This window comes from Dermacentor albipictus, chromosome 6 (assembly GCF_038994185.2).
Source record: "Dermacentor albipictus isolate Rhodes 1998 colony chromosome 6, USDA_Dalb.pri_finalv2, whole genome shotgun sequence".
In the NCBI taxonomy this organism is placed as follows: Eukaryota; Metazoa; Arthropoda; class Arachnida; order Ixodida; family Ixodidae; genus Dermacentor; species Dermacentor albipictus.
The window spans coordinates 83,824,896-83,850,547 of NC_091826.1; the positions used below are offsets into that span (position 1 = coordinate 83,824,896).

The 25,652-nt window shown below is 46.1% G+C and overlaps 1 protein-coding gene across 1 annotated transcript in view; it reads right to left on the reverse strand.

Annotated features, from left to right (window-relative positions):
* Positions 1–25,652, reverse strand: part of LOC139046944 (A disintegrin and metalloproteinase with thrombospondin motifs like) — a 135,601-nt gene that overhangs the window by 51,000 nt on the left and 58,949 nt on the right. Inside the window, exons 6-9 of the mRNA XM_070520874.1 lie at positions 10,807–10,836; positions 8,728–8,858; positions 1,645–1,722; positions 1,445–1,566 (exon numbers count right to left, since the gene is read on the reverse strand). Coding sequence (XP_070376975.1) covers positions 1,445–1,566; positions 1,645–1,722; positions 8,728–8,858; positions 10,807–10,836 — 361 coding nt within the window. The remainder of the gene's footprint in view (positions 1–1,444; positions 1,567–1,644; positions 1,723–8,727; positions 8,859–10,806; positions 10,837–25,652) is intronic.

Below are 25,652 nucleotides of genomic sequence, written 5' to 3' on the forward strand. Positions count from 1 at the left end.
CGACGCAAAACCAACGCCGCGTAACTCACGGACCGCTGGCATTTAACACAAGCAACCATGCCTCAGCTTCAAAAGATTACACTAAAGTATATAGTGCGCTGTGCCTGCCTTTTGATCGTCGATATTTGAAATGACAAAACATCAGTGTACTAGAAGTTAAAGTTTGAGGGATACTGTGAACAAACATTAGGAAGAACTCGAAAGCAATATGTTTTGCAATATGCTTGGGCTGTAGCTAGCGTATGTAATGGGGTCCTGTACAAAGGGTTGGGGGTCAGAGACGTCTTTTTCTTAAGTTTTGAATGGCTGCCCGGATGATCTCGTTTCGTTCTCGCAATTTGCCCGGATTTTGTAGTTTGAGTGCCCGGATAACGGCTCTGGGTTTTGCTCAAGGTCACTTGAAGGTCGCCGACAGCGGGGACTGAAAGGATTTCACGCCTAAAATGAGCATGCGTGAAGTGCCTTCTGCTGAAGAAGAACAGTGTTTATGCGATCCCATTCGAACCTACGTATAAAGACGATCGTATTGAGTGCGCTTCTGTTCTGATCACTTGGATCTCATTAACGTTATTAAAGAGCTTTAGAATTGGGGTACCACGACTCTGGGTCCCCAAGCCAAGTTGGGCTGGCTGCTCTTCGAATCAGATGAGCAGCAGAGTTTGAGAATTGGATCGAACGCAGAGAGCGTTGGGTCGAGCGCTCGAGACGTCGCAGTAGGGAAAACAAAAAGGCCCTTGAAAAAAAAAAGAGAAATGTTATGTTACAAGTGCAAACGAAGAGAACGCAATTTTGATATACAAGAGCAAACAATAAAATGTAATAAACGTAATCACTGTGTCAGTCACACGGCTCTCTTGGCTAACTCGCGATTTCCCGTCACTCTCGAGAGTGACCCGAGACGGCTGGGGACCCGCGCTAGTTTTCAGTTTTTGGTTCTTTGGTGAACGCGGACGAAACAATTCCCAAGACAGGCTTGGATTCTGCTCATGCGTATTTGTGGCCTGTAATTTTCTTGGGTCCGCACTGCTAAAACTCTCTATTAAGCCAAACATGTCACAAACAAAGTACACATGCAGTGAAGCGTTACCCTATTATTTTCAACTAGTACTGCGGTTGCAAGTTGCATGCTTATACATGCAGAGAACATCGTTACTGGCCCTCCCAAAGTGACAGTATAAGAAAGCCGCATATTTTATTAAGGAACTGTTAGCGAGTTGGGACCTACAGCGAAAATGACCGTGAGATGGCAACGTATCAGCTGCGGTGATAGCAGAGGAAGTCAATCTGACTACTGCACTACATGTTTTACCTAAAGCACCTGCTACATCGAGCTATCGTAAACTACAAACATACGCTTATTCAACAGCCAATAAACCAAACATCCCCTTTAGGTTAATGCATGCAGTGCAAATCATTAGGAATGCAGAAGTTCTGCTTTACTTACGAGGTGAGTAGCAGGAATATATCAGGATAGCCAATGGCGAGCCCGGCGATTTCCATGAAAAATTTTGTAAGCGTCTGGAGTGCCAAAACAAACTTGCCAAAGGCCCGAACATAGCTGCGATCCTGAAAAGTAATTATCAAAAGTAATCTCAGCTGCATACTGCTAAAAAATGACAAGCCGTTGAGAATATTGGCTCGTACCAGGGCATCGTGTATGAGAATCCCCACTAAGCGCAGCTGAACGCTGGGTTGCGTCAAATCTTGAAGCTTCATGTTGAGCTGTAAGCAAAAGACTGGCAGTTATTTATTCATACATTCAAGTTACCTTAAAACGGCTTCACGATAAGGGTGGGCAAATACAAATTAAGTGAGCATAGCGTGGATATAATTCAAGAACAATGTTTCTTAAGCTTACGGGGTAGGCATACAAACTTTATGAAAGAGTAAAGAAAAAGAAAAAGGTGACACAAAATGAAAAAAATGAATACAAACTAAAATATAATTGGTAAATATATAAAGGGTGTTGACGCGAACACATTCCAAAAAATTTAAAGGTTACCTGTGGCAGACATCAACAACTGTAGTTGATGAGCTGGTCTACTCGAAGAGGTGGACATTACTTGCCCAAAAAGTTCAAATGCATGATGGGTAATTAACACAATATGAATAATTATGTTTTTAACTAATTACCTTATGGCCGCTATTGCAATTAACATATTCTAGCCATGGAGTTCGCAAGGTAGATCCACATAGAAATAATTCTCAGGACGACACTAGTTTCAAGATATTAATCCCCGAACTTTGCGGAGAAATGCATTCGCGTTCTAATTACTTCATTACCAAAACTTCGTTTTATTCGTTGACGCACAAAAGTAACTGGAATGCCAGTGCATTTCTCCGCAAAGTTCGGTAATTCGTTCCAAATGGATCAACCTTGCGAAAATGCAATACTTTTTATTTTACTTATTTTCAATGCTGCCAGTCTCCAACACGAGTGCATATAAGTTGGGCATTCATACACTTCAAGCATAAGAACAGCGATGAACAGGCTAACACTTCCCGGGAAAAGAAAGTCCCAGTTGAAAAACACAACAGGAAATTTTAAGAGTCTGTCGTATTTTTGGACGTTGTTTCTGTAGTTCTGTTGCCTGTAGTTCTGTTGCCTGTAGTTCTGTAGTTCTGTTGCCTGTAGTTCTGTTGCCTGTAGTTCTGTTGTCTGTAGTGTGACGTCCTGTAGTAGAAAGTTGTGTAGTTCTTGATCAATATTTAATTAAAAATTGACAGAGACGTCCGTAAGGTTATGTAAATTTGTTAGTACAAAAAAAAACATAAAAGTAAAAAAAAAAATTTAAAAAAAACGTCTTCGCCAAGGACTCGAACATGCGACCTCACGATTCCGAGCCCGGCATCTTACCACTGCACCACCGCTGACATGCTTTTCGAGTGTACGTTTTTGCCATATGAACAGTACGACGAGCCGATGCGCTGATGTTTACATTTGAATTTTGAGAGCCAAGATCCGCTATCACTCCACCGCGTCAAGTGCCGCATCTCTAGAAGAGCAAGAGTGTTCGTACCATCGACAGGTACATCTTGCAGTGCTAGAACATCGATTTTGATGTACGATATCCTTATTAAATAAGAAATTCAGAAATAGACAACGTTGACTTTTAGGGTTATTACTGCTAGTTTCGACAGTTGTCTCTCGTTCTTTACACTTTTGAGCGCGCATATAATTCGTGTGTTCAATGCAAAATAGCTGCATGAACATTCGTGGATGAGAGTTCTTTCTGACAGCATACTGGCTTCTCACGGCAGCACTGTACCAGATTAATGAGACCCGAGCGAGACAGATTTTCACGCAACTTTGTGGAACAACCCAAATCTTCTTTTCCGCTTCGCATAAGCTTGTGAAATATTCCTGGGAAATTAACTAATGTGTCAGTGTAACAGCACATGTAAGTCCACAGGCCTGTGTGCCACATCTTACAAAAAAAAACGGATACGCAGCCATTCCCGCAGATGGTATGATTTTGATCAGCGGCCGATTTTGAGGAGGCCGGTAGGGCGCTGCTGGTGCCGCGTCGTCACGGCACAATTATAACTATGCGCCACGTCGACTTTATTACCGGTGTCGGTGCCATCAGCATTGCCGGCTTCACAGAAGCGCGATTGAATAACGCGCAAGAGAAAAGTACAGTGTACACCACCGATGCGAAAACATACAATTTTAAAGGACCGCGACGGAAAGCGCTTCTGTTGCGACTTCGGAACTCTTGGCCGTCGCGACCGAATGTTTCTGCTACGACGTCAGAATTGGTGTCGTAACGTCGGAGTCGCTGTCAGGATATAAAGCTGTTGTTCCGACTTCAGAACTCTTGTTGTCGCGACAGAATGCTTCTGTTGCGAAATCAGAATTTCTGCCGTAATGTCAGAAATGTCTCCCAATTAAGAAATGTCAACAACTTCTGTCGCACAACAGAATTTCTGTAGTTGCGACAGGAATTCCTTTTGTCTTTTTCAACCGGGCACTACAGAAGCTTGTCGCATCACACAATTTCAGTGCACTTCTGTTGTCATCATTGGGTACATGTTGCGGCGATAGGTTTCCGTTGTGGAACAGTTCTCTGTAGTACAACAGAAGTTTGTCCATTACTTCAGGAACACTTCTGTTATGACAACTGGGGGCCTGTTGCAATGATAGGCTTCTGTCGTACAACAACATTTTTCTGTAGTACAACAGAAGTTGGTCGCATTACTTCAGGAACACTTCTGTTGTGACAATTGGGGGCCTGTTGCCACAATAGGTTTCTGTAGTATTTCAACAGCTCTCTGTAGCACTGCAGAAGTTTTTCGGGTTACTTCAGGAACATTTCTGTTGGGACAACAGGGTGCCTGTAGTGATGACAATTTTTTCTGTAGTACTACAAAAATCTGTTGTAGAGCTTCAGCTTTCTGTTGTAACAACAGACATACGACAGACTGTACTTCTGTAGTAGCAACAACAAATGTCTGTTGTACATCAGAAAAGTCTGTCGCTCCATCAGGAATCTGTAGTTACTACAGAAAAATCCTGTTGTACAACAGAAATTTCTGTAGTACTACAAAAATCTGTTGTAGAGCTTCAGATTTCTGTTGTAACAACAGACATACGACAGACTGTACTTCTGTAGCAGCAACAACAAATGTCTGTTGTACATCAGAAAAGTCTGTCGCTCCATCAGGAATCTGTTGTTACTACAGAAAAATCCTGTTGTACAACAGAAATTTCTGTAGTACTGAACACAACCTCTGTTGTCATTTTCAACTGGGGTGAAAGGAAAACAGTACAACAGAAAGGTGCCATACAGTTCCAGATCACATGCAGTTCCGGTAAATTCATGGTACACGAGACAGCTTAATCAGGTTACAGTAAAAAAATATGGAGTTCTACGTGCCAAAATCGCTATCTGATTATGAGGTGCACCGTGGTGGGAGACTCCGGAAAGTTGGGCCAGCTGGGGTTCTTCAACGTACACCTATCTCAGCAGACGGGTGTTTTCGCATTTCGCCCCCATACGACTCCGCGACCTCGTGCTTAGCCACTAGGCAACCGAGGTGGGTATCAGTTCATTGTGTTCATTACATAAATGACAGCACTAAACGCATTTTTAAGACTCGCCAATACGATCGGTTTGCGCTTATATAGTTGGTTACACAATGTTCAAAAACAAACTGTGTTAGTTATAGTTGGGTCTAGTTTATTCCATGCTTTCACTGCAACCGGAGAAAGCGAGTATTGAAATTTGTCAATATGGAACGAATACTCTGTTAGTGTGTACTAGTTTTTGTGGCGTGAGATTTGTAAAGTGATGAGTACGTGTAAGAATCTATTTTCATCCGATTGTGGAGTACCTGGTGTAGTAAATTCAAGCGCGCCAGTTTTGCTCTGGCAAATCTTGTTGGGCGGCCCGCTTGAACTAACAAGTCAGAGGGCGAGTCGTGACGAGTCTACAGTGTCCTGAATATTTGGCTAGGCGTGTTCGAAAAAGAAACGTGCGCAGCTTGCACGAGTGATGCAAAGCAGGAGTCAACAGAGGAGCTGGTGATCACCAAGCGTTTACGTGGCTTGTCTAAGTTGTTTGTAGGTTTTCCGAGGTTATGCTAGGTTTCCCTAAGTTCTTAGTAGGTGTGGCTAAGTGGTATTGCATATATTCTTGGTTTTGCAAGACTATGGTGGGCTTAGCTATGTTGTTTCTGGGTTTTGCGAGGTTTTGCCAAGTTATTGTCTCGTTGGGCTTGACGCTGGACATTTTCTAGCAGTCGCAGGCCGGGATCGCTTTCTCGGTGACGTCGAGCGTTGAGGCGCCGACTCTCGTGTTCTCTGGAGTGAAGCTCGGGATCCTTGACTCGGCGTCGCCTCTTCTCAGCCGCAGCTTCGGTGCAGTGTTCCGGATCAGCTCAGCGGCGACGCATCGCTTCTCAATTGGCAGTATACGGCGCAGTAGAGGAGGCGAGAGGTGTGTCGCCGCGCCGGCCGTTCAGAGCTTTTTCTCGCCTGTGACGTCACGACTCAACCCTACGCGCGTGGGTTGCGACGATGTTACGCGGCTGGGTGCTCTCGCAGGTGGTTGCTGGGCAACGTGAGACGGCGCACAGCTGGGCTGAGTTTTCTGGCAACGCTCCACGGTGGAGCTAAAACCTTAACAACTCCGCTGTTAAAAAAGGTTTTACGCTCACCGCTGTGCTGTTCTTGCTCAAACTTTGCCGAACGATCAAATTTTGGCGTCGACTTCGTTTAGTACCACACTTGGCAGTTTTTTGCCTCGTTTCTGAGAAAGAAATTGCCTGTGGTTTAGCTCTGCTTAACCCTAGGTGAATTGCGAAAGCAAGAGCTGCAAAAGCGGTGTATTGCGCAATAGAAGAGTCACTCTGGGACGTGGCACAACTTCTAGCCGCATCTTCGTTACGACGATTCTCGAGTCATGCGCCTCGATCTTCTGGCGTCTTGAGCGCGTTGTCTCTTCCTCGCTTCGTTCTGTCGTTGCGTCTCTTTCGTACTGTCTACAACTACTAAATACACTGAGGCGAAGCGCATACATATATACCCGCCGCGAGGCGACACCTCCTCTCCCTCTACCCCAGCGGAGCACATGTGGTGGAGCGAGCGGTGATGACAGCGGCATCGACGGCGGCGCCATCTGTTAGAGCGTGGCTGTGGCGTTGCTAGGCAACGGCGGCTCAAGTTCGTTCATCGGCCATGGCATATGGCATATGGCATACGGCGCGACGAGCCGAAATGTCTCGCTGGCTAGCGTAGTAAAGCCTTCGCTTTACTACGCTAGCCAGCGAGTATTTATAGAGTCGCTTTCGCTTTCGCTCAAGACGACTCTATCAATACGCCGAGTTTCCTTTACTTGTCCTAATTAGGTCATACAGGTTGTTAACGTTACAGCTGTGGAATAAAAGTGTTTTTTCCGAGCGTGAAAGAAGCCCGTGACTAGACGCAAAGTGCTTCGACCGGACAGTCGCGCGACAATTTTGCGTGCATTTGCGGGCTTCGTTCACGCTCGGAAAAGCGTGCATGTAGCACGTGTTGAGGAATAGAAAGCTGTACGAGGCTTTTGATGTAACTATAGAATTTTCTCACTCATACTTTTCATCTAGATATAATATTGGAGAAGTTGATGAAATAATTAAGACTAATTGCTTAGTTAAGCGGCATGAGAAAATTAATTTCACTATTCCCAAGCGACGGCAAACAACATTACCTTGATTCTGTTTACCTACGTGGCATTCGCACATCTTTAAAACACTGACTAAATTTGGCTGGGACACCCTTTACATAGGTGCGTCTATTGGGGTAAAACAGACCACAGCTTCGCTTCTCGTGTTTTTCAGAGTGGAAGGGCTGATCAATTTTATTTTATTCCCCTTTTTTCTTGCGAAGGCCAGTACCTGACAGCTTTCTTGCCGATAGAGCAGTGAACGTGGGCCGTCGAAAGCTTGCTGCTCCGCAGAAGCGATGCACGACGTAATGATGGTGCAGATACAGTGCGTGACTAGCATGAAGACATTGCACTGCCGCCAAAAAAAGGAAGACAACGAATGTGAACCAATAGGCAGCTGCTTGCCGGGGCGTGCCGATGGTGAGTGCCATCGTGACGAATTCCAGGCTGGCAATATGATGTAACAAGCCCCTCCCCCCTCTTTCTTTCATGCGTCACTTTCTTTTACAGAAAGAGATAACGCTATAAATGAACTCCCATTCTTCGTCTCGAGGATTTTATGGGCGGAACTAAACGTTATATCCCATTTGTCTTTGAGAGTAGCTGTAAGGAAGGAAATGCTCATACACGCAGTGCACACGCAAAGATGCGCATGTGCACACAGACACGCACACATATGTTCACAAATATGCGTGGTAATACGTGAACACACACGTTCGCATACACACACGTTCCTACACGTCCATGCATGTAAGCAAACAAGGGCACACACAGCTGGCACACGCACGCACAAAAATGTATGCATGTATGCGCACAAACACTAACACCACTTGCACATGCTGGTGCGCGTATAGGCGGACACACAGATGTATGCACACACACAACAATTTAGGAATGCACACACGTGCAAGCCGGCTCCCAAACACCTACACGGAGTCGCGCAAGCACAAATTGACGTACGCAGACACACATACGCGCACACGAGCATACGAACGCATGCTCAAGACGTGCACACGCATAATCACTCTCTCTCCCTCCCTGCTGCCTCTTACAAACGTGTGCCTGCAAGCTCCCTGAATTACACTCGCTCTTCCAGTATACCGTTCCAACGCTAACTGTAACGAACCGCCTTGCGGTTTAAATTTGGAGCACCTTCTTCAAGTCAATGGTCCTCGGCCTTGAGGTTGCCATACGATTTGCTCCCGTCGCATTACTTAATTAATAATCTCTGGCCAAAACACTGCTTTAATGCAGCCCGGATGTTATGAATAAGTGCAGTAAATGCATGTGTTTTTGGAAGGAAGTATTTTCTCGGTGCTGTTGGCCGAAACTTTTTGAAAGTCGGCCGATATTGTGAAATATCATTTCCTAAAGAGTTTGCCCATTCCGTTATGCAGGTGCATTGTCGTGAACTTGCACAGAATGCCGAAGGGGCAATGTCCAATATTCCTGGACGTGTCCAAGTGTTACTGTTATTCCAACAAAGCGAACCAACTGCACAAGGCATTTCCAAATATAATACTTTCATAGTTAGTTGGAAGTTGGCGTGAAAAGCTCGCAAGTAAAATTGGCTCACCCCAGTGATGAAAACTGTGAGATAACGCACGAGCTCTTCATTGGAGACATTCCTTGCGTAACTTCTGTCGACGACTATGTACACTTCCGGATAGATTGTTGCAAGAGTTTGCGTCTGTGGAGCTCGACTTTCTGTTTGGAAGCAACAAAGAAACAACATGCTTTGTTTTAGAATGGCGCACATTCAGCATTAGCAGTCCAGAAATTCAAAAATTGAATTATGTAGTTTAACGTTCCAAACTTAGCACCGCAGAGTCTGAACCACGCCATACTCGAGTCTTCGAATTGATTTTGGCCACTTGGATTTCTTAAAGATGCGTCTATGTTTAAGCACACGAGCGTTTTTTTGCGTTCGCCGTAACGGGGAATTCAGCACGTGACCTCAATTACAGAAGCAAAACGCCATAGACACTGGGCCATCGCGGGGAGTACGGGCGCCGAGAAATGAGTGCCCGGAAGTGAACATTTACATTTTAAGACTAAGCTTTAGCTCGGGTGCTCCTATGTAAATACATGTAAAAGGAGAATTCGTTTTTCTAGGCAAACACTGCACAAAACCTGACGAGGTTTGTTGCATTTAAAAGAAAAAAAATTAAATCTAGTGACTGTTGGTTTCGAATTTTTTATTTAAGATGTGCCTTTTTTTATTAAAAATTTCCGGCAATCTAAAATTTTCAAAAACCCAAACTATCATGTTTGCAACTCAGTAACTCATCAACGAAAAATGATAATACAATTCTGTGAAATGCATGTAATAGTACATCCAAAGTGAACAAAAACTGATATGCTACACATGAATATAAAAAAATTAATAACAAGGAAATACAGCTTTTGCAGAGCCCTTGTAAACAGCGTAACCAATTCACGTAAGATGTAAAATGACATATCGAATTTGTCCGCGTTGAATGATCTAATGGATGCCGTTCTCAGAACCGCAATATCTGTTCTTCATGCAGACCTATGAACTTATAAATTTCGTGCTTCTATATGTTTCAAACTTCCGAATTTTTGAAAATCCTTTTAACAAAATTCATGCCTAAAATCCAAATTCCGCTACAAACAGTCGCTAGAATTGACCTCAATCTCTCAAATGCAGACGCACACATTTCCAAACCTTTATTTGAAAAATGCCATTCACCCAACGCTGTACAGCGCTCGCTGTCCTTGGTGCGGAGGCCGGCCAACTCTCGCCCACATTACGTGGTACTGCCAGAACAGGCCACCCAAAATTAATACACCAAAAATAGCCGGCAAACTTTCCGGAAGGGAGCAGTGGGAGACTTGGCTCGCCAGCGAGGATCGGGAGATGCAACTAGCGCTTCTCGACCAAGCACGGCGGACCGCTCAAGCCAGTGGGTCCCTGGACTAGGGGCCCCACCCACTCGCTTTCTGCATTTTTTTTTTCTTTTAAATAAACGTTTTGATATATATCTCAAATGCAACAAGTTCCATTAAAATCGGTCGGAGGGTTATCTCAGAACAGCGTTTTTGCGTTTTACATGTATTTGAATAGGCCGCGTCAGAGTTGGGCGCGAGCTGAAGCTTCCTTTTAAAGCGACAGCGTTACGGCCCGCGTGTGGCAGAAAATCTGGTGTCAGCGTCGGCGTGCGCCGTCGGCGGCGTTGTCCCTGAGAAAAAAGCATCCCAAACCACAACCGGAAGGCGTACGCGAATCTCGGAGGCCGTGCCTCTAACAGAGGTATAGGTTTTCTGGAGCCACCCACGACACAAAACGCTATGAGATGAGGCATGTAGTGACATCAGTGTGCGCATAGATATATTCATTTCGCTCCTTAACGTGGGCAGGGGGGATGGGTGGCCAAGCGGTGAAACGTCTCACTAAATGGGCGGCTTTTCATTTTCATTCACTACAATTTTCTACAACCTTTGACGACCGTTGCGTTCAACCAACCAACAAAGACATGCGTCTAAAAAAAAAGTGAGTTCACAAATAGTCTAACGTTCGTATTGTGTGCTTGTATTCCTCCCGAAATATATCGTTTATGTGACCAAAATTTCTGATTACGAATATTTCTTTACACCCGTCTAAAGATATACCACTACGTTTGTGTACACTTACCTACGACAATGGCAGGTCGCGTCTTGTTGTCTATTTTATAAAGAGAAAACAAAAATAATGATGTAAAGAACACATGTAGCTATCTGAGTCAAGCGACATCAATGCAAGGATTCACACTATCAGTGTTCTGTATAAGCAAATGTCAGAACTCATGATATATTTAACTGTGAAAATCCTTGAGTATTTACAAAATATTTTTTCATTACACTTGTTTCTATGTCTTTGAACAACTTACTCGCCATTTTGTACAATGCCAAAGTCTATAGACAACTTTATTGATTGCAAGCTATCTAACTATGTAGGTTATCTTTGACGCAGTGGCATAAAACTCTTCGAAGATTTCGTAATAATTGACGGTGGCGACAAAGCAGTATACTTAGGTTTAGGTGCATGGTAAAGAACCCTAGATGGTGCAAATTTACGGAGTCCTCCATTACTGCCTGCCTCATAATAAGATCGTGCATTTGGTGCGTAAAACACCATAACTTAACGGTTGCGACAAGCACGGCCACTGCTGTCAAATGTCTTAGCATTGGCGCTCGATCGTTTGCTGCTTTTCTTCACGAATTCAATGACTTTCCGTTTTTTCAGCGGTTTCTTCCCAAGTTATCTTCTAAATAAATTTACATGTACGTAATATTTACATTTTAATCTGTTTCTAGTTGAGATAGGCAAAAAGCAGTGAAATTAGGTATTTTCTAGTATAACTACAGAACATGTTCGTTCTCTTCGAAACCGGCTCTAAATTTGTTGTTTCGTTCCTTTTGTTCCTTACTCGATGAGTTTGGACATATCCCCGGCGGTCATATGTTCAACATCACCGGCGAACACCAGCGTAACTGAATAACATGCGAATAATATGCGTATTTACGGCACTTGTTCGGAGCTTTCCTGCTGCGTTACAGCAGTGTTTTAATTCTGAAAACACTTCTGCCATATTACAGAAAAAAACGTTACAACTAAGTGCCGTAAATACGCGTATTATTAAAAGGGCGCACCCTCTCGACGTTGGTAGCTGACGGTTTTAGAAATTCTGGCAGCTTTTTGAACGATAATTTTTGAAAATTCTGTGCGCTGAGTTAGGCTGGTGCAATGCAATTAAGTTTGAGAGAGAGCTGAATCGGCAATCCAGAAAATTTGAGGACACCATTTTGTTATCTAACAAAGGTTAGAAGAAACACTATTTGTTCTTCTTATTCATAACAATTATATCCCTACACAGTAATTATCTACACAGTAATTATCTGCCCAGGCGAGCATCATTTGTCAGAAACACCAAAGCAGTCCATCCATTAATAATGTAATTAAATTACTTTAAAGGCTGAAGTTGAAGGGAATTGTCACAAAATTCTAGTTGGTTGCTCCTACCATTCAAAACGAGCACGTAAGCTGAAGTAAAGGGCCTCAAATTATTCGTTTAATTTACTGAACGACACACGCAGCACTGTGAAGGGCGGCTCGCAGATGCAACCTCCCTTAGACTTAGTAGGGCGGCGTAACATGATGCTTGATTTTACGGTGCAATAAAGCAATCTGCTTCGCCTCTGCTTCGGAAATGACTATAGACCCAATCGGGACAGGAGAACAGCGCCAATCGGATTAGGATCGTTGAAAGAAGGAAGTGCGCCGCCAGCTTCATTATACGCCACCCTTTTACTACGCACACGAGTTCCGCAGAGAACCGCATTTTTCAGTTTTGCGAGCGTAATGAAGTACACTTAGTGAACAAGTTGACAACAGTTATAACGGTTTACACGGGTATGTCGAAGTCTATAAGCACGGAACTAGATTTTCATGACAAAGTTCCTAACTAGCAAGGCACGAAATGCGATTATATTTTATTAGTGCATGGGTGAAGGTTTGCTTTACTTCTTCCGGGAAATGATATCACCGTGGAACATAAACAATTCGTAAGGACGTAATTTGCCACTACGGGGTCAATTGTAGGAACGCTAGGAGGGATGTCGGAAGGATTCGCGGAAAGGAATAAGCTGCGAATAATGAAGACATTCTTCAGGAAGCGTAGCAGCAGACAGTGGACCTGGAAAAGCCCCTAATGGTTAAACAAGAAGTAAAGTTGATTTCATACATTCTGCCTCAGAATGTGGAAGAAGTGTTAGGTAGGGTAAAATGCAGTGATCAAAGGTTAGTGAGGTCTAGGATTCACCTCAATTTGAAGAGAGAATGGGTGAAATCGTTCACAAAAAACAGGCCTACGTAGACATAATAAGGGTAAAAGCAGACCAATTTAGTCTGGTGCTTCCAAACAACTATGCTGTCTTGGAACATAGAGATGAAAATGACATAGAGGTAACGAATGAAACCCTAACTAGGCTGGCTTCAGAAGCAGCATTTGAAGTGCGAGGTAAGGCACCAAGGCATCCAGTAAGTAAGCTCTCCCAAGTAACAAAGGTCCTAATAAAGAAATGACAAAGAATGAAACTGCCCAATTGAAGAGATAATATATAATTCTAGGAACAGTCGAGAGTGATCAAAAAAGGAGAAGATAACGGATATCCAAAATTATAACGTCTGAAAGACTGAGGAAGCAGTAAAACATGGACTGAGCATGAAATCAGCGAGAAGGAAACTTGTCCTAAAATAAAGCAAGACGTATACAGTGAAAGATAAGAACGGTAATTTCATCAGTAATCTGGTATATATAGTGAAAGCAGTAGAAGAATTCTACACTGGCTTTTGCAGTACCCAGAACAACCACGATACCTCCATTCGAAGTAGTAATGAACGGGTTGCAGAGACTCCTTCTATAACTAGCGATGAAGTTAGAAGGCCCTTGCAAGAGAAAACCAGGGAAGAGCGGATGCAGAGGATGGAATAACAGTCGATTTAATCAAAGATGGAGGAACCATGTGTTTGAAAAACTAGCAACCCTTTATGCGAACTCTCTATCAACTTCAAGGGTCCCAGAGAAATGGAAGAACGCCAACATTATCGTAATCTACAAATAGGGCGACGGTAACGATTTGAAAAACTTTACGCCCATTAGCTTACTACACGTATTACATAAAATAGTCACCAAGATAACTGCTAATATAATAATTGAAACACTGTACTTCAGTCAACCAAGGGAACAGGCTGGCTTCACGAAGAGGTACTCCACAATGGATCACATCTTCGTCATCAATCAGGTAGTCGAGAAATCTGCAGAGTACAATCAGCCTCGCTGTATGGCTCTCGTAGATTACAAAAAAAAGCCATTTGAATCAGTAGAGATACCAGCAATATGGAGACATTGCGAAATCAAGTGGTACAAGACACTTACATAGATATCTCGGGAAATATCCACAAAGATTCCACAGCTACCTTAATTCTCGACGAGAAAAATAGCAAGATAGCAATAAAGAAAGAGGTCAGAAAAGGAGACAATCTTTCCAATGCTATTTACTGGATGCTTGGAAGAAGTACTCAAGCTATTAAACTGGGAAGGCTTAGGGAGTAAGGATCAACGGCGAATATCTCAGCAACCTTCGGTTTGCAGATTACATTCTCCTGTTCAGCAACACTGGAGACGAGTTACAACAAATGTTTGAGGGCCTTAGCACAGATAGTGTAAGAGTGGGGTTGAAGAATAATATGGCAGAAGACAGAGATAATGATGAATAGACGGGCAAGGGCACAAGAGTTGAGGATCGCCAGTCAGCCTCTAGAGTCTGTGAAGGAGTACGGTTACCTAGGTCAATTACTCACAGGGAGGCCTGCTCATGAGAAGAAAACTCACAGAATAAAAATGGGCTGGAGCGCACATTGTCAGATCCTGACTGGAGTCTCACCATGAACTCTGAAAATAATGATGTAGAATCATTGCATTCTACCGGTGCTAACATATGCGGGAGAAACTTGGAGACTGGCAAACAAGCTGGAGAACAAGTCAAGGACCACGCAAAGAGCGATGTAACAAATAATGTTAGGCGTAACTTGAAGAGACAGAAAGAGAGGTGCACCTGAGGGAGCAAATACGGATAGCTGATATTCTAAACGACATTAGGAGGAAAAAAATGGAGCTCGGCAGGTCATGTAATGGTTACACAACCGGTGAACCATTAGGGTCACAGAATGGGTTCCAAGAGAAGGGAAGTGTAGTCAGAAGGCTAGGTGGGGCGATGAAATTCAAAATTCATAGGTGCTGGTTGGAATCGTTTGGCGCAGGACAGGGGTAAACGGAGATTGCAAGGAGAGGCTTTCGTCTTACAGTGGACAAAATGGGCTGATGATGATGATGTGTAGTAGCGTAACTTTAGGACCGTCTGTAGGCCTTAGAAAAAGGGAACACAAACAGACACAAACATATTATATATATATATATATATATATATATATATATATATATATATATATATATGTAGAGATATGTGTGTGTGTGTGTGTGCCCCTTCCTTTCTTCAACTACCTGTGCACTGGACCTACAGGTCTTCTCCTTGAATTTTGCATATATATTATATATATATATATATATATATATATATATATATATATATTGTTCCGCTTGAACAAAACGAAGAGTGGTGAACGTGCTTGCGGTCCCGAGTGGGGGCCGGAAGAGAACGACGCTGAGTAGATCAACCAGCTGGTCGCTCTTGGGCTCACCTTCGCGACCTAAAGTAAACGGTCCCCTTCATCCGTAAGGTTTATAAACGATCTCCTTCGCGCGTAACAAAGTTGTGGAGGTGCTGGGTGCCGCTCACAGCAACGGAACCGTCACTGCCGCAGCTTCGTCGAAGCCGTCCAGTTGCCGGGCTCCCACAATCAGCCGTGACCCTCTTCGACATGCCAGAAGAAGGAGCCGCTCCCAGGGCTGCGCCTAGCAGTCCACTGCCGTACTACCGAGTTCCACCCACGGGAAGGTGCCGACGAGTTGCTCGTCCACTACAAACGAGTGAGCAAGTCCAACGGGTGGGATGCAACAACTCAGCTCACTAATGCGGTGTTCTCCCTAACCGATACCGCCCTCGTGTGGTACGAGAACCACGAGGACGCACTTACGACGTGGGAACATTTTGTTGATGAGTTAAAGGCGTGTTTGGGGGACTCAGTAGCCAAAAAGAAGCATGCGGAGCAGACACTTTCGGAACGGGCGCAGCTACCAGGTGAGACACGCACAACATATATCGAAGAATTGTTAAAGCTGTGCAAGGTGGTCAGTGCTCGCATGTCGGAAGAAGATAAAGCTGGACATTTGCTTAAAGGAGTGGCTGAGGATGTGTAAATTTTCTCATTGGAAAGGAGAGCCTCAGTTCTGTGTGCGATGTCATTCGGCACTGCAGAACTTTTCAAGCGCTCAAGATGCGTCGGATTGCGCGAAAGTTTGGTCGATTGGCAAACGTTACGACGGTTGCCATTCCTTCGACCATCCGACAGATTGTCCGCGAGGAACTTTCCCACCACGAAGAGTTGTTGCATTCAACTGCTGACCACCATGGCGTGTACACGTCACGTGAGGCTGTGACGACGCCGCATTTGGCGCCTTGGCCAACGATGGTTACCGCAGCGGCCGTAGAGTACAGCGCAGCCCGACAGTCGAGGATTACAACAAGCCGCCCGACTCTGCGCTATGACCAACACGCTCAGCACACGCCTTCTCGACGCCCGATGTATCGTCGTGACATACGCCACGCGCCGACCCACTACACGCGGGAAAATGCTAATATCCGCTTCATCGAAGAATAACCAAGGTTTCGACCTCTCCCGGTGTGTAATTCCTGCACAGTCCCGGGTCATATACCGCGGTTGTGCAACCAGCGCATGACCACGTGGTATGGCCAGCCCTCAGAGTTTTCTCGGCCCTCCGAACGGCCATACGGTGCCCCGTGGCCAGCACACGTATTATCTGGCGACGAGCATTGGCCGAGGGGCTCCCCGAATCGTTGCCCGGCATCCGACAGGAATTTGACACCCCCACCGCAACGTCGTGCTCCCCGTTCTCCCTCACCACTGCATCGCACCACGTCCCCTTCGTCACCGGAAAACTAGCTAGTGCGGCTGATGGAGGTGAAGTCGCTGGAGACGTGCTACTGACAGAAATACCTCCTGTGTTGATGCTGAAAAACAAAGTGCCTGTGCTTGTAGATATTGTCCCTGTGATGGCTCTGGTGGAAACAGGTGCAACAATTTCGGTCATGAGTGTCTCTTTTAAACACGTGTTAGGGCGAAAGATTTTGTTTAAATGGGACGAAGATTCGAAGTCCTGTGGAGTGAGTGGCGAGCCGTTGCGACCTATTGGGTGTCTAGTGCTGACGTGTTTTTGGGATGCCATGTTATTACAATAGAGTTTGTAATTATTCCTCCGTCGCCCCATGATGATGTTCTCGGCACGAACTTCTTGCGGGAGTGTGGTGCTGCTGTCGGCTGCCGCACAGGGAAGGTATTCTTAAGTGGCAGGATTTCATCAGGACTTCTGGAGAACCCTGTAGATCGCGAAACTACACTGTGTGTTCGTGGTGATGCGGTCATGCCTGCATCATCTACTGTTTGCGTTCCCGTTTCCTGTTGCGGCGCCGATTCTGACAGCTTCGAAGCTACCGTAGAACCGATGCACTTTGACTGTATGAAGAACAATGTGTTGGTGACACATTGTGTGGTGTCGATCAAAGGTCGACGCACTGGCTTATGGTCCGTAAACTTTTCTAAGTAGCCCGTTATACTACAGACGGCATGAAATTAGCCTTCACCAGGGAACACGCGTCCTTATCAGTGGCTGAACTTACAGATGTGCCGGAAGAACCTGATGGCCACAGTTCGGAAACGGCCCTTTTGTCGATGGTAAATAAATCGCTCAGCACGAGTGAACGCCAAAGCTTAGTGGGTGTGCTTTCGAAGCACGTTTCGGTATTCGACTTTGCGCAGGAGGATAAAATACCTGCGATCCCTGCATCTCGAACACGCCATACCATCAGTACGGTTTCGGCAAATCCTATTAGACAAAACCAATTCGTGTTTCACCATCAGAACGCCAGATTATCAACGAAAAAGTGCACAAAATGATGAAAAAGGGAGTCGTACAAGAGTCAGCGAGTGCATGGGCAGCTCCAGTGATCCTTGTTAAAAAAAGATCGATCTCGGAGATTTGCCGTCGACTATCGCCGTTTGAATGCTGTAACAAAAAGGACGTGTACCCACTCCCACATATTGATGACGCAATAGGCTGCCTTCATTGCGCCTCTTACTTTTCCTCAGTAGATTTACGATCTGGCCATTGGCAAATTCCGATGCATCCTGATGACAAGGAGAAGACTGCCTTTGTAACCCCTGACGGGCTCTTCGAATTTAATGTGATGCCATTTGGATTGTGGAACGCTCCGACAACTTTCGAGAGATTTATGGACACTGTTCTGCGCGGCTTGAAGTGGAACATCTGCATGTGCTACCTCGATGACGTCGTCATCTTTGACTGCACCTTCAGGGAACACAACTCACATCTGGATATTGTCCTGAACTACATCAGAAACTCTGGTCTAGTTTTAAACTTTAAGAAATGCCACTTCGGAGACCGCCAAACCGTTGTGCTTGGGCACCTCGTCGAGAATGACGGCATCCGCCCTGATCCCCAGAAGAAGGGAGCCGTTGAAGTGTTCAGTGCACCGCGTTCTGTCAAGGAGCTCCATAGTTTTCTGGGGCTTTGTTCCTATTTCCGCCGATTTATTCTTAAGTTTGCCGAGGTCTCGTATCCGCTGACATGCCTGCTGCGAAAGGACACCCCCTTTCAGTGGACTCCGGAGTGCGGCTCTTCTTTTCGTCAATTGAAGTTTCTGCTGACGTCACGGCCGGTTCTTCTACCCTTCAGTCCTTCAGCTCCGACGGAACTTCATACGGATGCCAGTGGCATATGTATTGCTGCCGTCCTAGTTCAACGATACGGTGACCGCGAACACGTGATCGCACATGCAAGTCGCTCAATAAGTAGGCCCGAGCAGAATTGCACTATCACAGTACAAGAATGCCTCGCGGTAATATTTGCGGTTCAGCGGTTTTGTTCTTACCTATATGGACGCCCCTTTACAGTGGTCACCGACCACCACTCATTGTGTTGGCTTGTGAATCTTCGTGACCCTCGTGGCCGCATTGTGCGCTGGGCGCTTCGACTGCAAGAATACAGCCTGGCCGTCTCTTATAAGAGCGGTCGACGACACGATGATGTGGACTGCCTCTCGCGTGTGCCAATTAGCACAATGGACTGTGACGCCGACGACTTCGATCACCTCGTGGCTTCTGTGTAGCCGCGTTTTCCAGACTTTGACTACTTCGAAGCCGAACAGAGAAAAGACGATAAATTAACACCACTCTTCACCGCTACGACCGCCTTGACGACAGCAAACCCTTTCTGTGTACGTGATGGACTCCTGTATAAGAACTTTTCCAGCCCTGCTGCACGTTTTCATTTAGTGGTACCGGAGAGCCTTCGCGGAGCGATTCTGAGTGCTATGCACGACGACCCTACGCCTGGCCATTTAGGTTCGGCGAGGACGCTCTACCGGATTCAGGAACGCTTTTATTCGCCTGGAATGCGACAGTCTGTTGAGACGTATGGGGCCAGCTGCATGCAGTGTCAGCGCCACAAATGGCCATCTACTGCTCCAGCTGGTCTCCTGCAGCCAATCCCGCCTCCAAGCACCCCTTTCCAACAAGTGGGTATTGACTTCGTAGGCCCATTTCCAAAATCAGCCAAGGAAAACCGTTGGATAGTTGTTTGCGTCGACTACCTCACAGGCTACTGCGAGAAGGCGGCCGTGCCCTCCGCAACTGCCACTGACGTTTCAACATTCCTGCTGCAATATGTGATCCTGCGACACGGTCCGCCTCGCGTGATCATCAGCGACCGCGGACGGCAATTCACAGCGGATGTTGCAGAGGAGCTGCTTCGTTTGTGTGAATCGCACTTGCGTCACTCGACACCATACCATCCACAAACGAATGGGCTGACGGAGTGCACCAACCGAACAATTGTAAACATGCTATCTATATATGTTTCATCCGACCACAGGAACTGGGATGACGTACTGCCTTTTATCACGTACGCGTTCAACACTGCCAAGCACGAGACTACCGGCTATAGCTCTTTCTTCCTGCTGTACCCACGGCCACCCTGGTACACAATCGACACTGTTTTCCTTTTTGTAGTCATGAAAATCCCACTGTCGCCGAGTCTCTCTGCTCCGCCAAAGAAGCTCGTCTTATTGCTCGTTTGCGCACTTTGGCATCACAGGACAAATCAAAAGCACGTTACAACATTCACCACCGTCCGGTAACCTATCGCCTTAGTGATTTAGTCTGGCTGTGGACTCCAGTACGGAAACGCGGGTTATGCCAAAAGCTTTTGGCCACCTGCGATGGACCGCTTGTTGTTATTAACAGACTCACGGAAGTCACGTATAACATAGCTCGCCTCACGGTGAGTGGTATAAGAGCTGCCAAGACACAAGTGGTCCATGCTGCCTGCTTGAAATTGTTCACGTCAGGACAAATGGATTGACAGAGGAATGCTACGTAGAAGAAAACGAAGACTGGTGAACGTGCTTGCAGTCCCGAGTGGGGGAAAGAAGAAGAGAACGACGCTGAGTTGATCAACCAGCGGGCCGCTCGTGCGCTCACCTTCGCGACCTAAAGTAAATGGCCCCCTTCATCCGTAAGCGTTATGAACGGTGTCCTCCGCGCGTAACAATATATATATTTGTATATATATATATATATATATATATATATATATATATATATATATATATATATATATATATATATATATATATATATATGTATATATATATATATATATATATATATATATATATATATATCTGTGTGTGTGTGTGTGTGTGTGTGTGTGCGCCCATACTACTTAAGTTCGCCTACATTATTTTGTCCTTACTATCATAAATTATCTTGGCAGGAAATTAATGTTGCTGACGTCAGGAAATGGTGCACGGAGAAGAAAAACGAAGTGTGTACTGTCAACGTGCACACTCTTGGCCTATCCCCCATAGTAGGTGCGAGGCATGACAGCGGTTCATCATCATCATGATATTTTTATACAAAATTCGATATATCAGATGCGGAATGAAGCGCAAAACGCAAGAAATCAAGAAATGAAATGGAAGCAAGAACGCCACTGCACACAGATTTGTGTATGCGTTGTTGAACTCCAGGCAGAACTCCAGAAGCTGTAGACTTCCAGCTTGCGAGCGGGCATCTTTCAACAGCTCGTATGGCAGTTGGGCACTTCCCAGCAGGCATCATGGCCTGCCAATGGGTTCCCGAGTTTTGCAGGTAGAGGTTTCGCATTCCCTGCAGAAGTTCTTCAACCGTATTGGGCCCTCTCACTTGTATTTGCTTCTGAAGGTCCGGACTCAAACCATGAATGAGAAGTGGAACCACAGACGTCTCGGGCAAGGCTGCATCAACCAGCTGGAGTAGCTTCCTTTTCTCATAAAAGTAGGTGAGTGCAGACCCAGGCCTTTACCTAAATGTGATAGGTTTATCCCATAATAATACCTTGTTCTCTCCAAAAGAGCCGAAAAAATTCTCCTTCCACTCCCTCCATGTCTTGTTGCTGCGAGCGTTGGCACGAAATTCGTACGAACTCTTGGCTATTTCTCATAGAAATAGTCGCATGTTTTTCACTTTATCTTCATCACTGTGCCAGTTGTTTTCATTCAATGCGTATTCATAAAATGTTAGCCAGGACTAGCGACTACTCGAATCTCCATCAAACTTTTCTGGCTTCACGTGTTCGAGACTCGGCTGTTCATTCCTCCTTGAGTCAGGTTTACGAGCAAACGCATTAAGTCATTAAGGTCTCTGTTCTGTTTCTGTTGCACTTCAAGAAACTTAATGGGCAGGTTGACGCCACTGTCAGACGAAGCAACGGTAACAGGCTTCGCGCAGTTTTTAATTGGAGTAGGCACACACTTCTCATAATCTTGAAGTTTCATATTCAGCTTCACTTTTTCTTTCGCAACTAAATCATCGTAAGTGAGCTTCGTTATAGCGCTTTTATAGGAGATGAATGCGTCAGTGCTCACTGATTCCGCAAGAGCTCATTCGTCTTCATCTTGAGGCGTTGTGGCCAAGATTCGGGTGCCACCACGTTGATTTGCTTCAATGATGAAGTCCACACACATCTCGACTTGAATGCCCACACAAAAAATGCAGCTGCGCCAATTTGTAATAATAAAATGTAGAGCTAGGCTATGGTGTCAGACATGTCTCAGGTTTGGGGAGATAAAATCGGAAGTCGTTAAATTGGGTTGCTGTGGTACTCCGCAGGGATCTGTACTCTCGCCTATGTTATTCAATCTGGCGATGTCGAAGTTGGCTAATAGACTGGACACTGTCCAGGATATTGGCTATTCTATCTACGCGGATGACATTACTATATGGAGTGTCGGTGGTAGTGATGGAGAGCTTGAGGCTAGGCTGCAGCAGGTGGTAACGCTTACGGAGGAGTATCTGGGTCTCATGGGGCTCAAGTGCTCCTCTAAAAAGTCGGAGTTGTTGATCTTCAAATCTAAGAAGCTAGGTCGTAGGCCGAGGGGTTGGGTACCGGACGTTGAGCCTTGCATTAGAATTCATACTAGGGAAGGGTCGGTGATACCCAAAGTTGAAGCAATCAGGGTCCTGGGTTTTGTACTTGAAGCGAACGGATCGAACATTAGAACCATTCAGCGTATTACCAAGAAAACGGAGGAGGCCATAAGACTTATAAGAAGGATCTCTAATAGGCATAGGGGTTTAGGAGAAGAAGGTGCAATGCGCTTAGTTCACGCATTTATTATGTGTCATTTCTCGTATGTGGCAGCTATGCTAAATTGGAATAGGGGGGAGAAAAATAAATTGGATGCATTAATCAGAAAAGCCATCAAGGCTGCGCTTGGTCTGCCTATGACTACGTCAAACGATATGTTGTTACGACTGGGTTTGCATAATACTTTAGATGAAATTGCTGAGGCTCAACGTTCCGCACAGAGGGAGCGGTTGCTAGGTGCACCGCCGGGTAGGTATATATTAGAGTCAATTGAAGAATCGGTGGCTGTGTCGCACGATAGGGTGCCCCTACACGAGTTGAACGTGAACCTTAGGGCAAATATCATGGTTCGTCCATTTCCGCGGAATGTGCACCCCGTGCACAATGTAGGGAGGCGGGTCGCGAGAGCTAGGGCTTTGTTACGAGAGGCAAAGGATCAGGAGGAGGAGTCTGCGTTTGTTGACGCCGCATGGATTAATGGTAAAAATGCTTATTCGGTGGTGGTAGTAGATGGCAAAGGGAGCGTTAGAAATGCTGCTTCCATTTATACCAAAGATCCAGGGGTTGCTGAACAGGTGGCTATTGCTCTAGCACTAATTGATTCTAGAAGAGTTTTGGTGTTTAGCGACTCGCGATCTGCGATTACAGCCTTCTCGAGAGGACTTGTTGCGGAACCGGCTAACAGACTGCTGCAGGGTAGGGATATCACTTCGCATACCGTTACTTGGTTCCCGGCGCACATGGGGACAGTGGAGGGAGCCCCGCGTAACCTCAACGAGGTGGCGCACAGGGAGGCACGAGGATTAGTGTGCCGTGTACTCCCTGAAGGGGCTAGATCTCCCGCTCCTGAGTACAGGGACCAACTGTTAACCTACAACGAAATCACCAAGCACTATTACTTAGGGCGCAGGGCATTCCCGTTGCCACATCCTAAATTAAATAGGCCGCAGGCGGTTACATTAAGGCTACTGCAGACACGGACGTACCCTAACCCTGTCATCATGAATAAAATTAATCCGCACTGCGGGGTTTCAGTCTATTGTAGTAAGTGTGGGGGTTTGCTCGATTTACAACACATGCTGTGGCGCTGCTTGGCGTTGGCCGGTGATGGTTCTCGAGGTGAACAGTGGTGGCAGCGAATGCTGCACAGTGAAGTGCTGGCGGACCAGCTCAGGGCTGTCCAGAGGGCCCGTGTGATAGCAGAGGGGCTCGGCCTCTCTGTACCGACGTGGGAGTGGCCCGCATCAGTCCCAGACTGATCCCTCAGGACCTCAATAAAGTTCTTCATACCATATGGTGTCAGTCATCTTCCTTATTCTCCCCCGTCTTACCTTCGTCGTCTTCGTTAAGACACCCTGTAGCTTCTTCACAACGTTCACGTACAACGTATACAGCCATCCCTTCGAAGCCATTTCCTCAACCTCTTCAAGAAAGCCCGTAACGTAGCTTGCACCAACCTTCTGGTTATCGGTGGAAACTTCAACCTCCACCATATGCTATGGGGTTATGGCTACTCGACGACAGTGGCTGAAAACCTCTGGCAAGACTCCCAGGACCTCGGCATCACTTTCATTACAGCCCCCACGTTCTCCACGTGACTCGGTAACTCCACTTCCCGCTGCACAACCCCAGACCTGAAATTTACCAAGAACGTCACCAACGCCTATGGAGCAACACACATGATCTCGGTAGTGACCATTCCATGATTGCCCTACTTATCCCTCGGATAGCTGCAGTTACCGCCAAGCCCCGTGAGTTCATCTGGGTTGACTTGGATGCTTTTCGCGAGCATCGATCTGCTGACCAGCAGGCGGAACGCATAGGGGACATTGATGCATGGACCCGAAATCTCCGCTCCTATAACAAGGTAAGCAGGCACACCGTTACCATCGATGCCCCCTCTTCGCGGCTATATCATCCATCCTATCCCGCTGGAAAGTGCAACATCTCAATAGGTGCTTCCGCGCAAAAATAGCCCCCCTCAACAAGGAAATTGAAGCCCGTTGCGTCACTCTGAGCTGTAAACAGTGCACTGAACTGGGCAATACTGCTGACGGACAGATCCACTGTCCCTCTTCTTGGAAGCTTCTCAAACACCTCCTCCGTAGTCCAGCCACCCGCTCTTCCCAACAAAATCGCCTCACTAAACTTCTATATACAGAAACGAAGAAACAGGGCCGCAGCCAAGTCGTAGACTACCTCGCTAACAAGTATCTCCCCGTGGGCCCAGTGCAACATCACGGCTCCTACACCGGGGCCCCCAAACATCACTGGACGGAGGCTTTAGTGTCGCTTAGATCCAAGCCGCCCTGCATAAACAGCCGCTCTGCCGCGGGCTCCGATGGGGTCACAAACAAAGCTCTCCATAACCTGGATGGCACCTCCGTCACCCACCTCGCTGATTATATCAATGAGCCTGGAAAACAGCAAACGTCATCCTTATTCGCAAACCTGGCAAACCTTCTAGCCTCGGACATCGTCGCCCCATCTGACTAACCTCATGTGTGGGAAAAGTTATAGAGCATGCCTTCCTCACCCAAATTTACAGCCATCCGGAAGACACTGCAGCGTATCCTTACTCGGTCACTGGCTTCCGGGCCCACCTGTCGAGCCAAAACGTCATGCTACAATTTAAGCACCATATACTAGAAGGTAGAACACGTACTACTAAAGCTATACTCCGCCTCGACCTCGAAAAAGCCTTTGACAGCATAGCTCATTCCGCCATCCTTGACCGCATCTCACGCCTTAATCTCGGTACGCGCGCTTATAATTACGTCAGATACTTTTTCTCTAATCGCACGGCCTTCCTCTCGGTGGGGAATCTCCGCTCCGACGCTGAGACTCTGGGTAGCGTGGGAACCCTCGAGGGCTCCATTACCTCCCCAATGCTTTTTTTTTATCTTGTAATGATCGATCTTGTTGAGGAGTCGCAACAAGTGGACGGTGTAATCCACACCATCAACGCTGGCGATATTACCATCTGGGCCCACCAGGGGAGTGACGGCCAAATAGAAATGGCACAATGGCGGTTTGTTTACAAACCGCCCTTGAAACAGTCAAGGCCTATCTCCAAGGCATGGGGCTTCGCTGC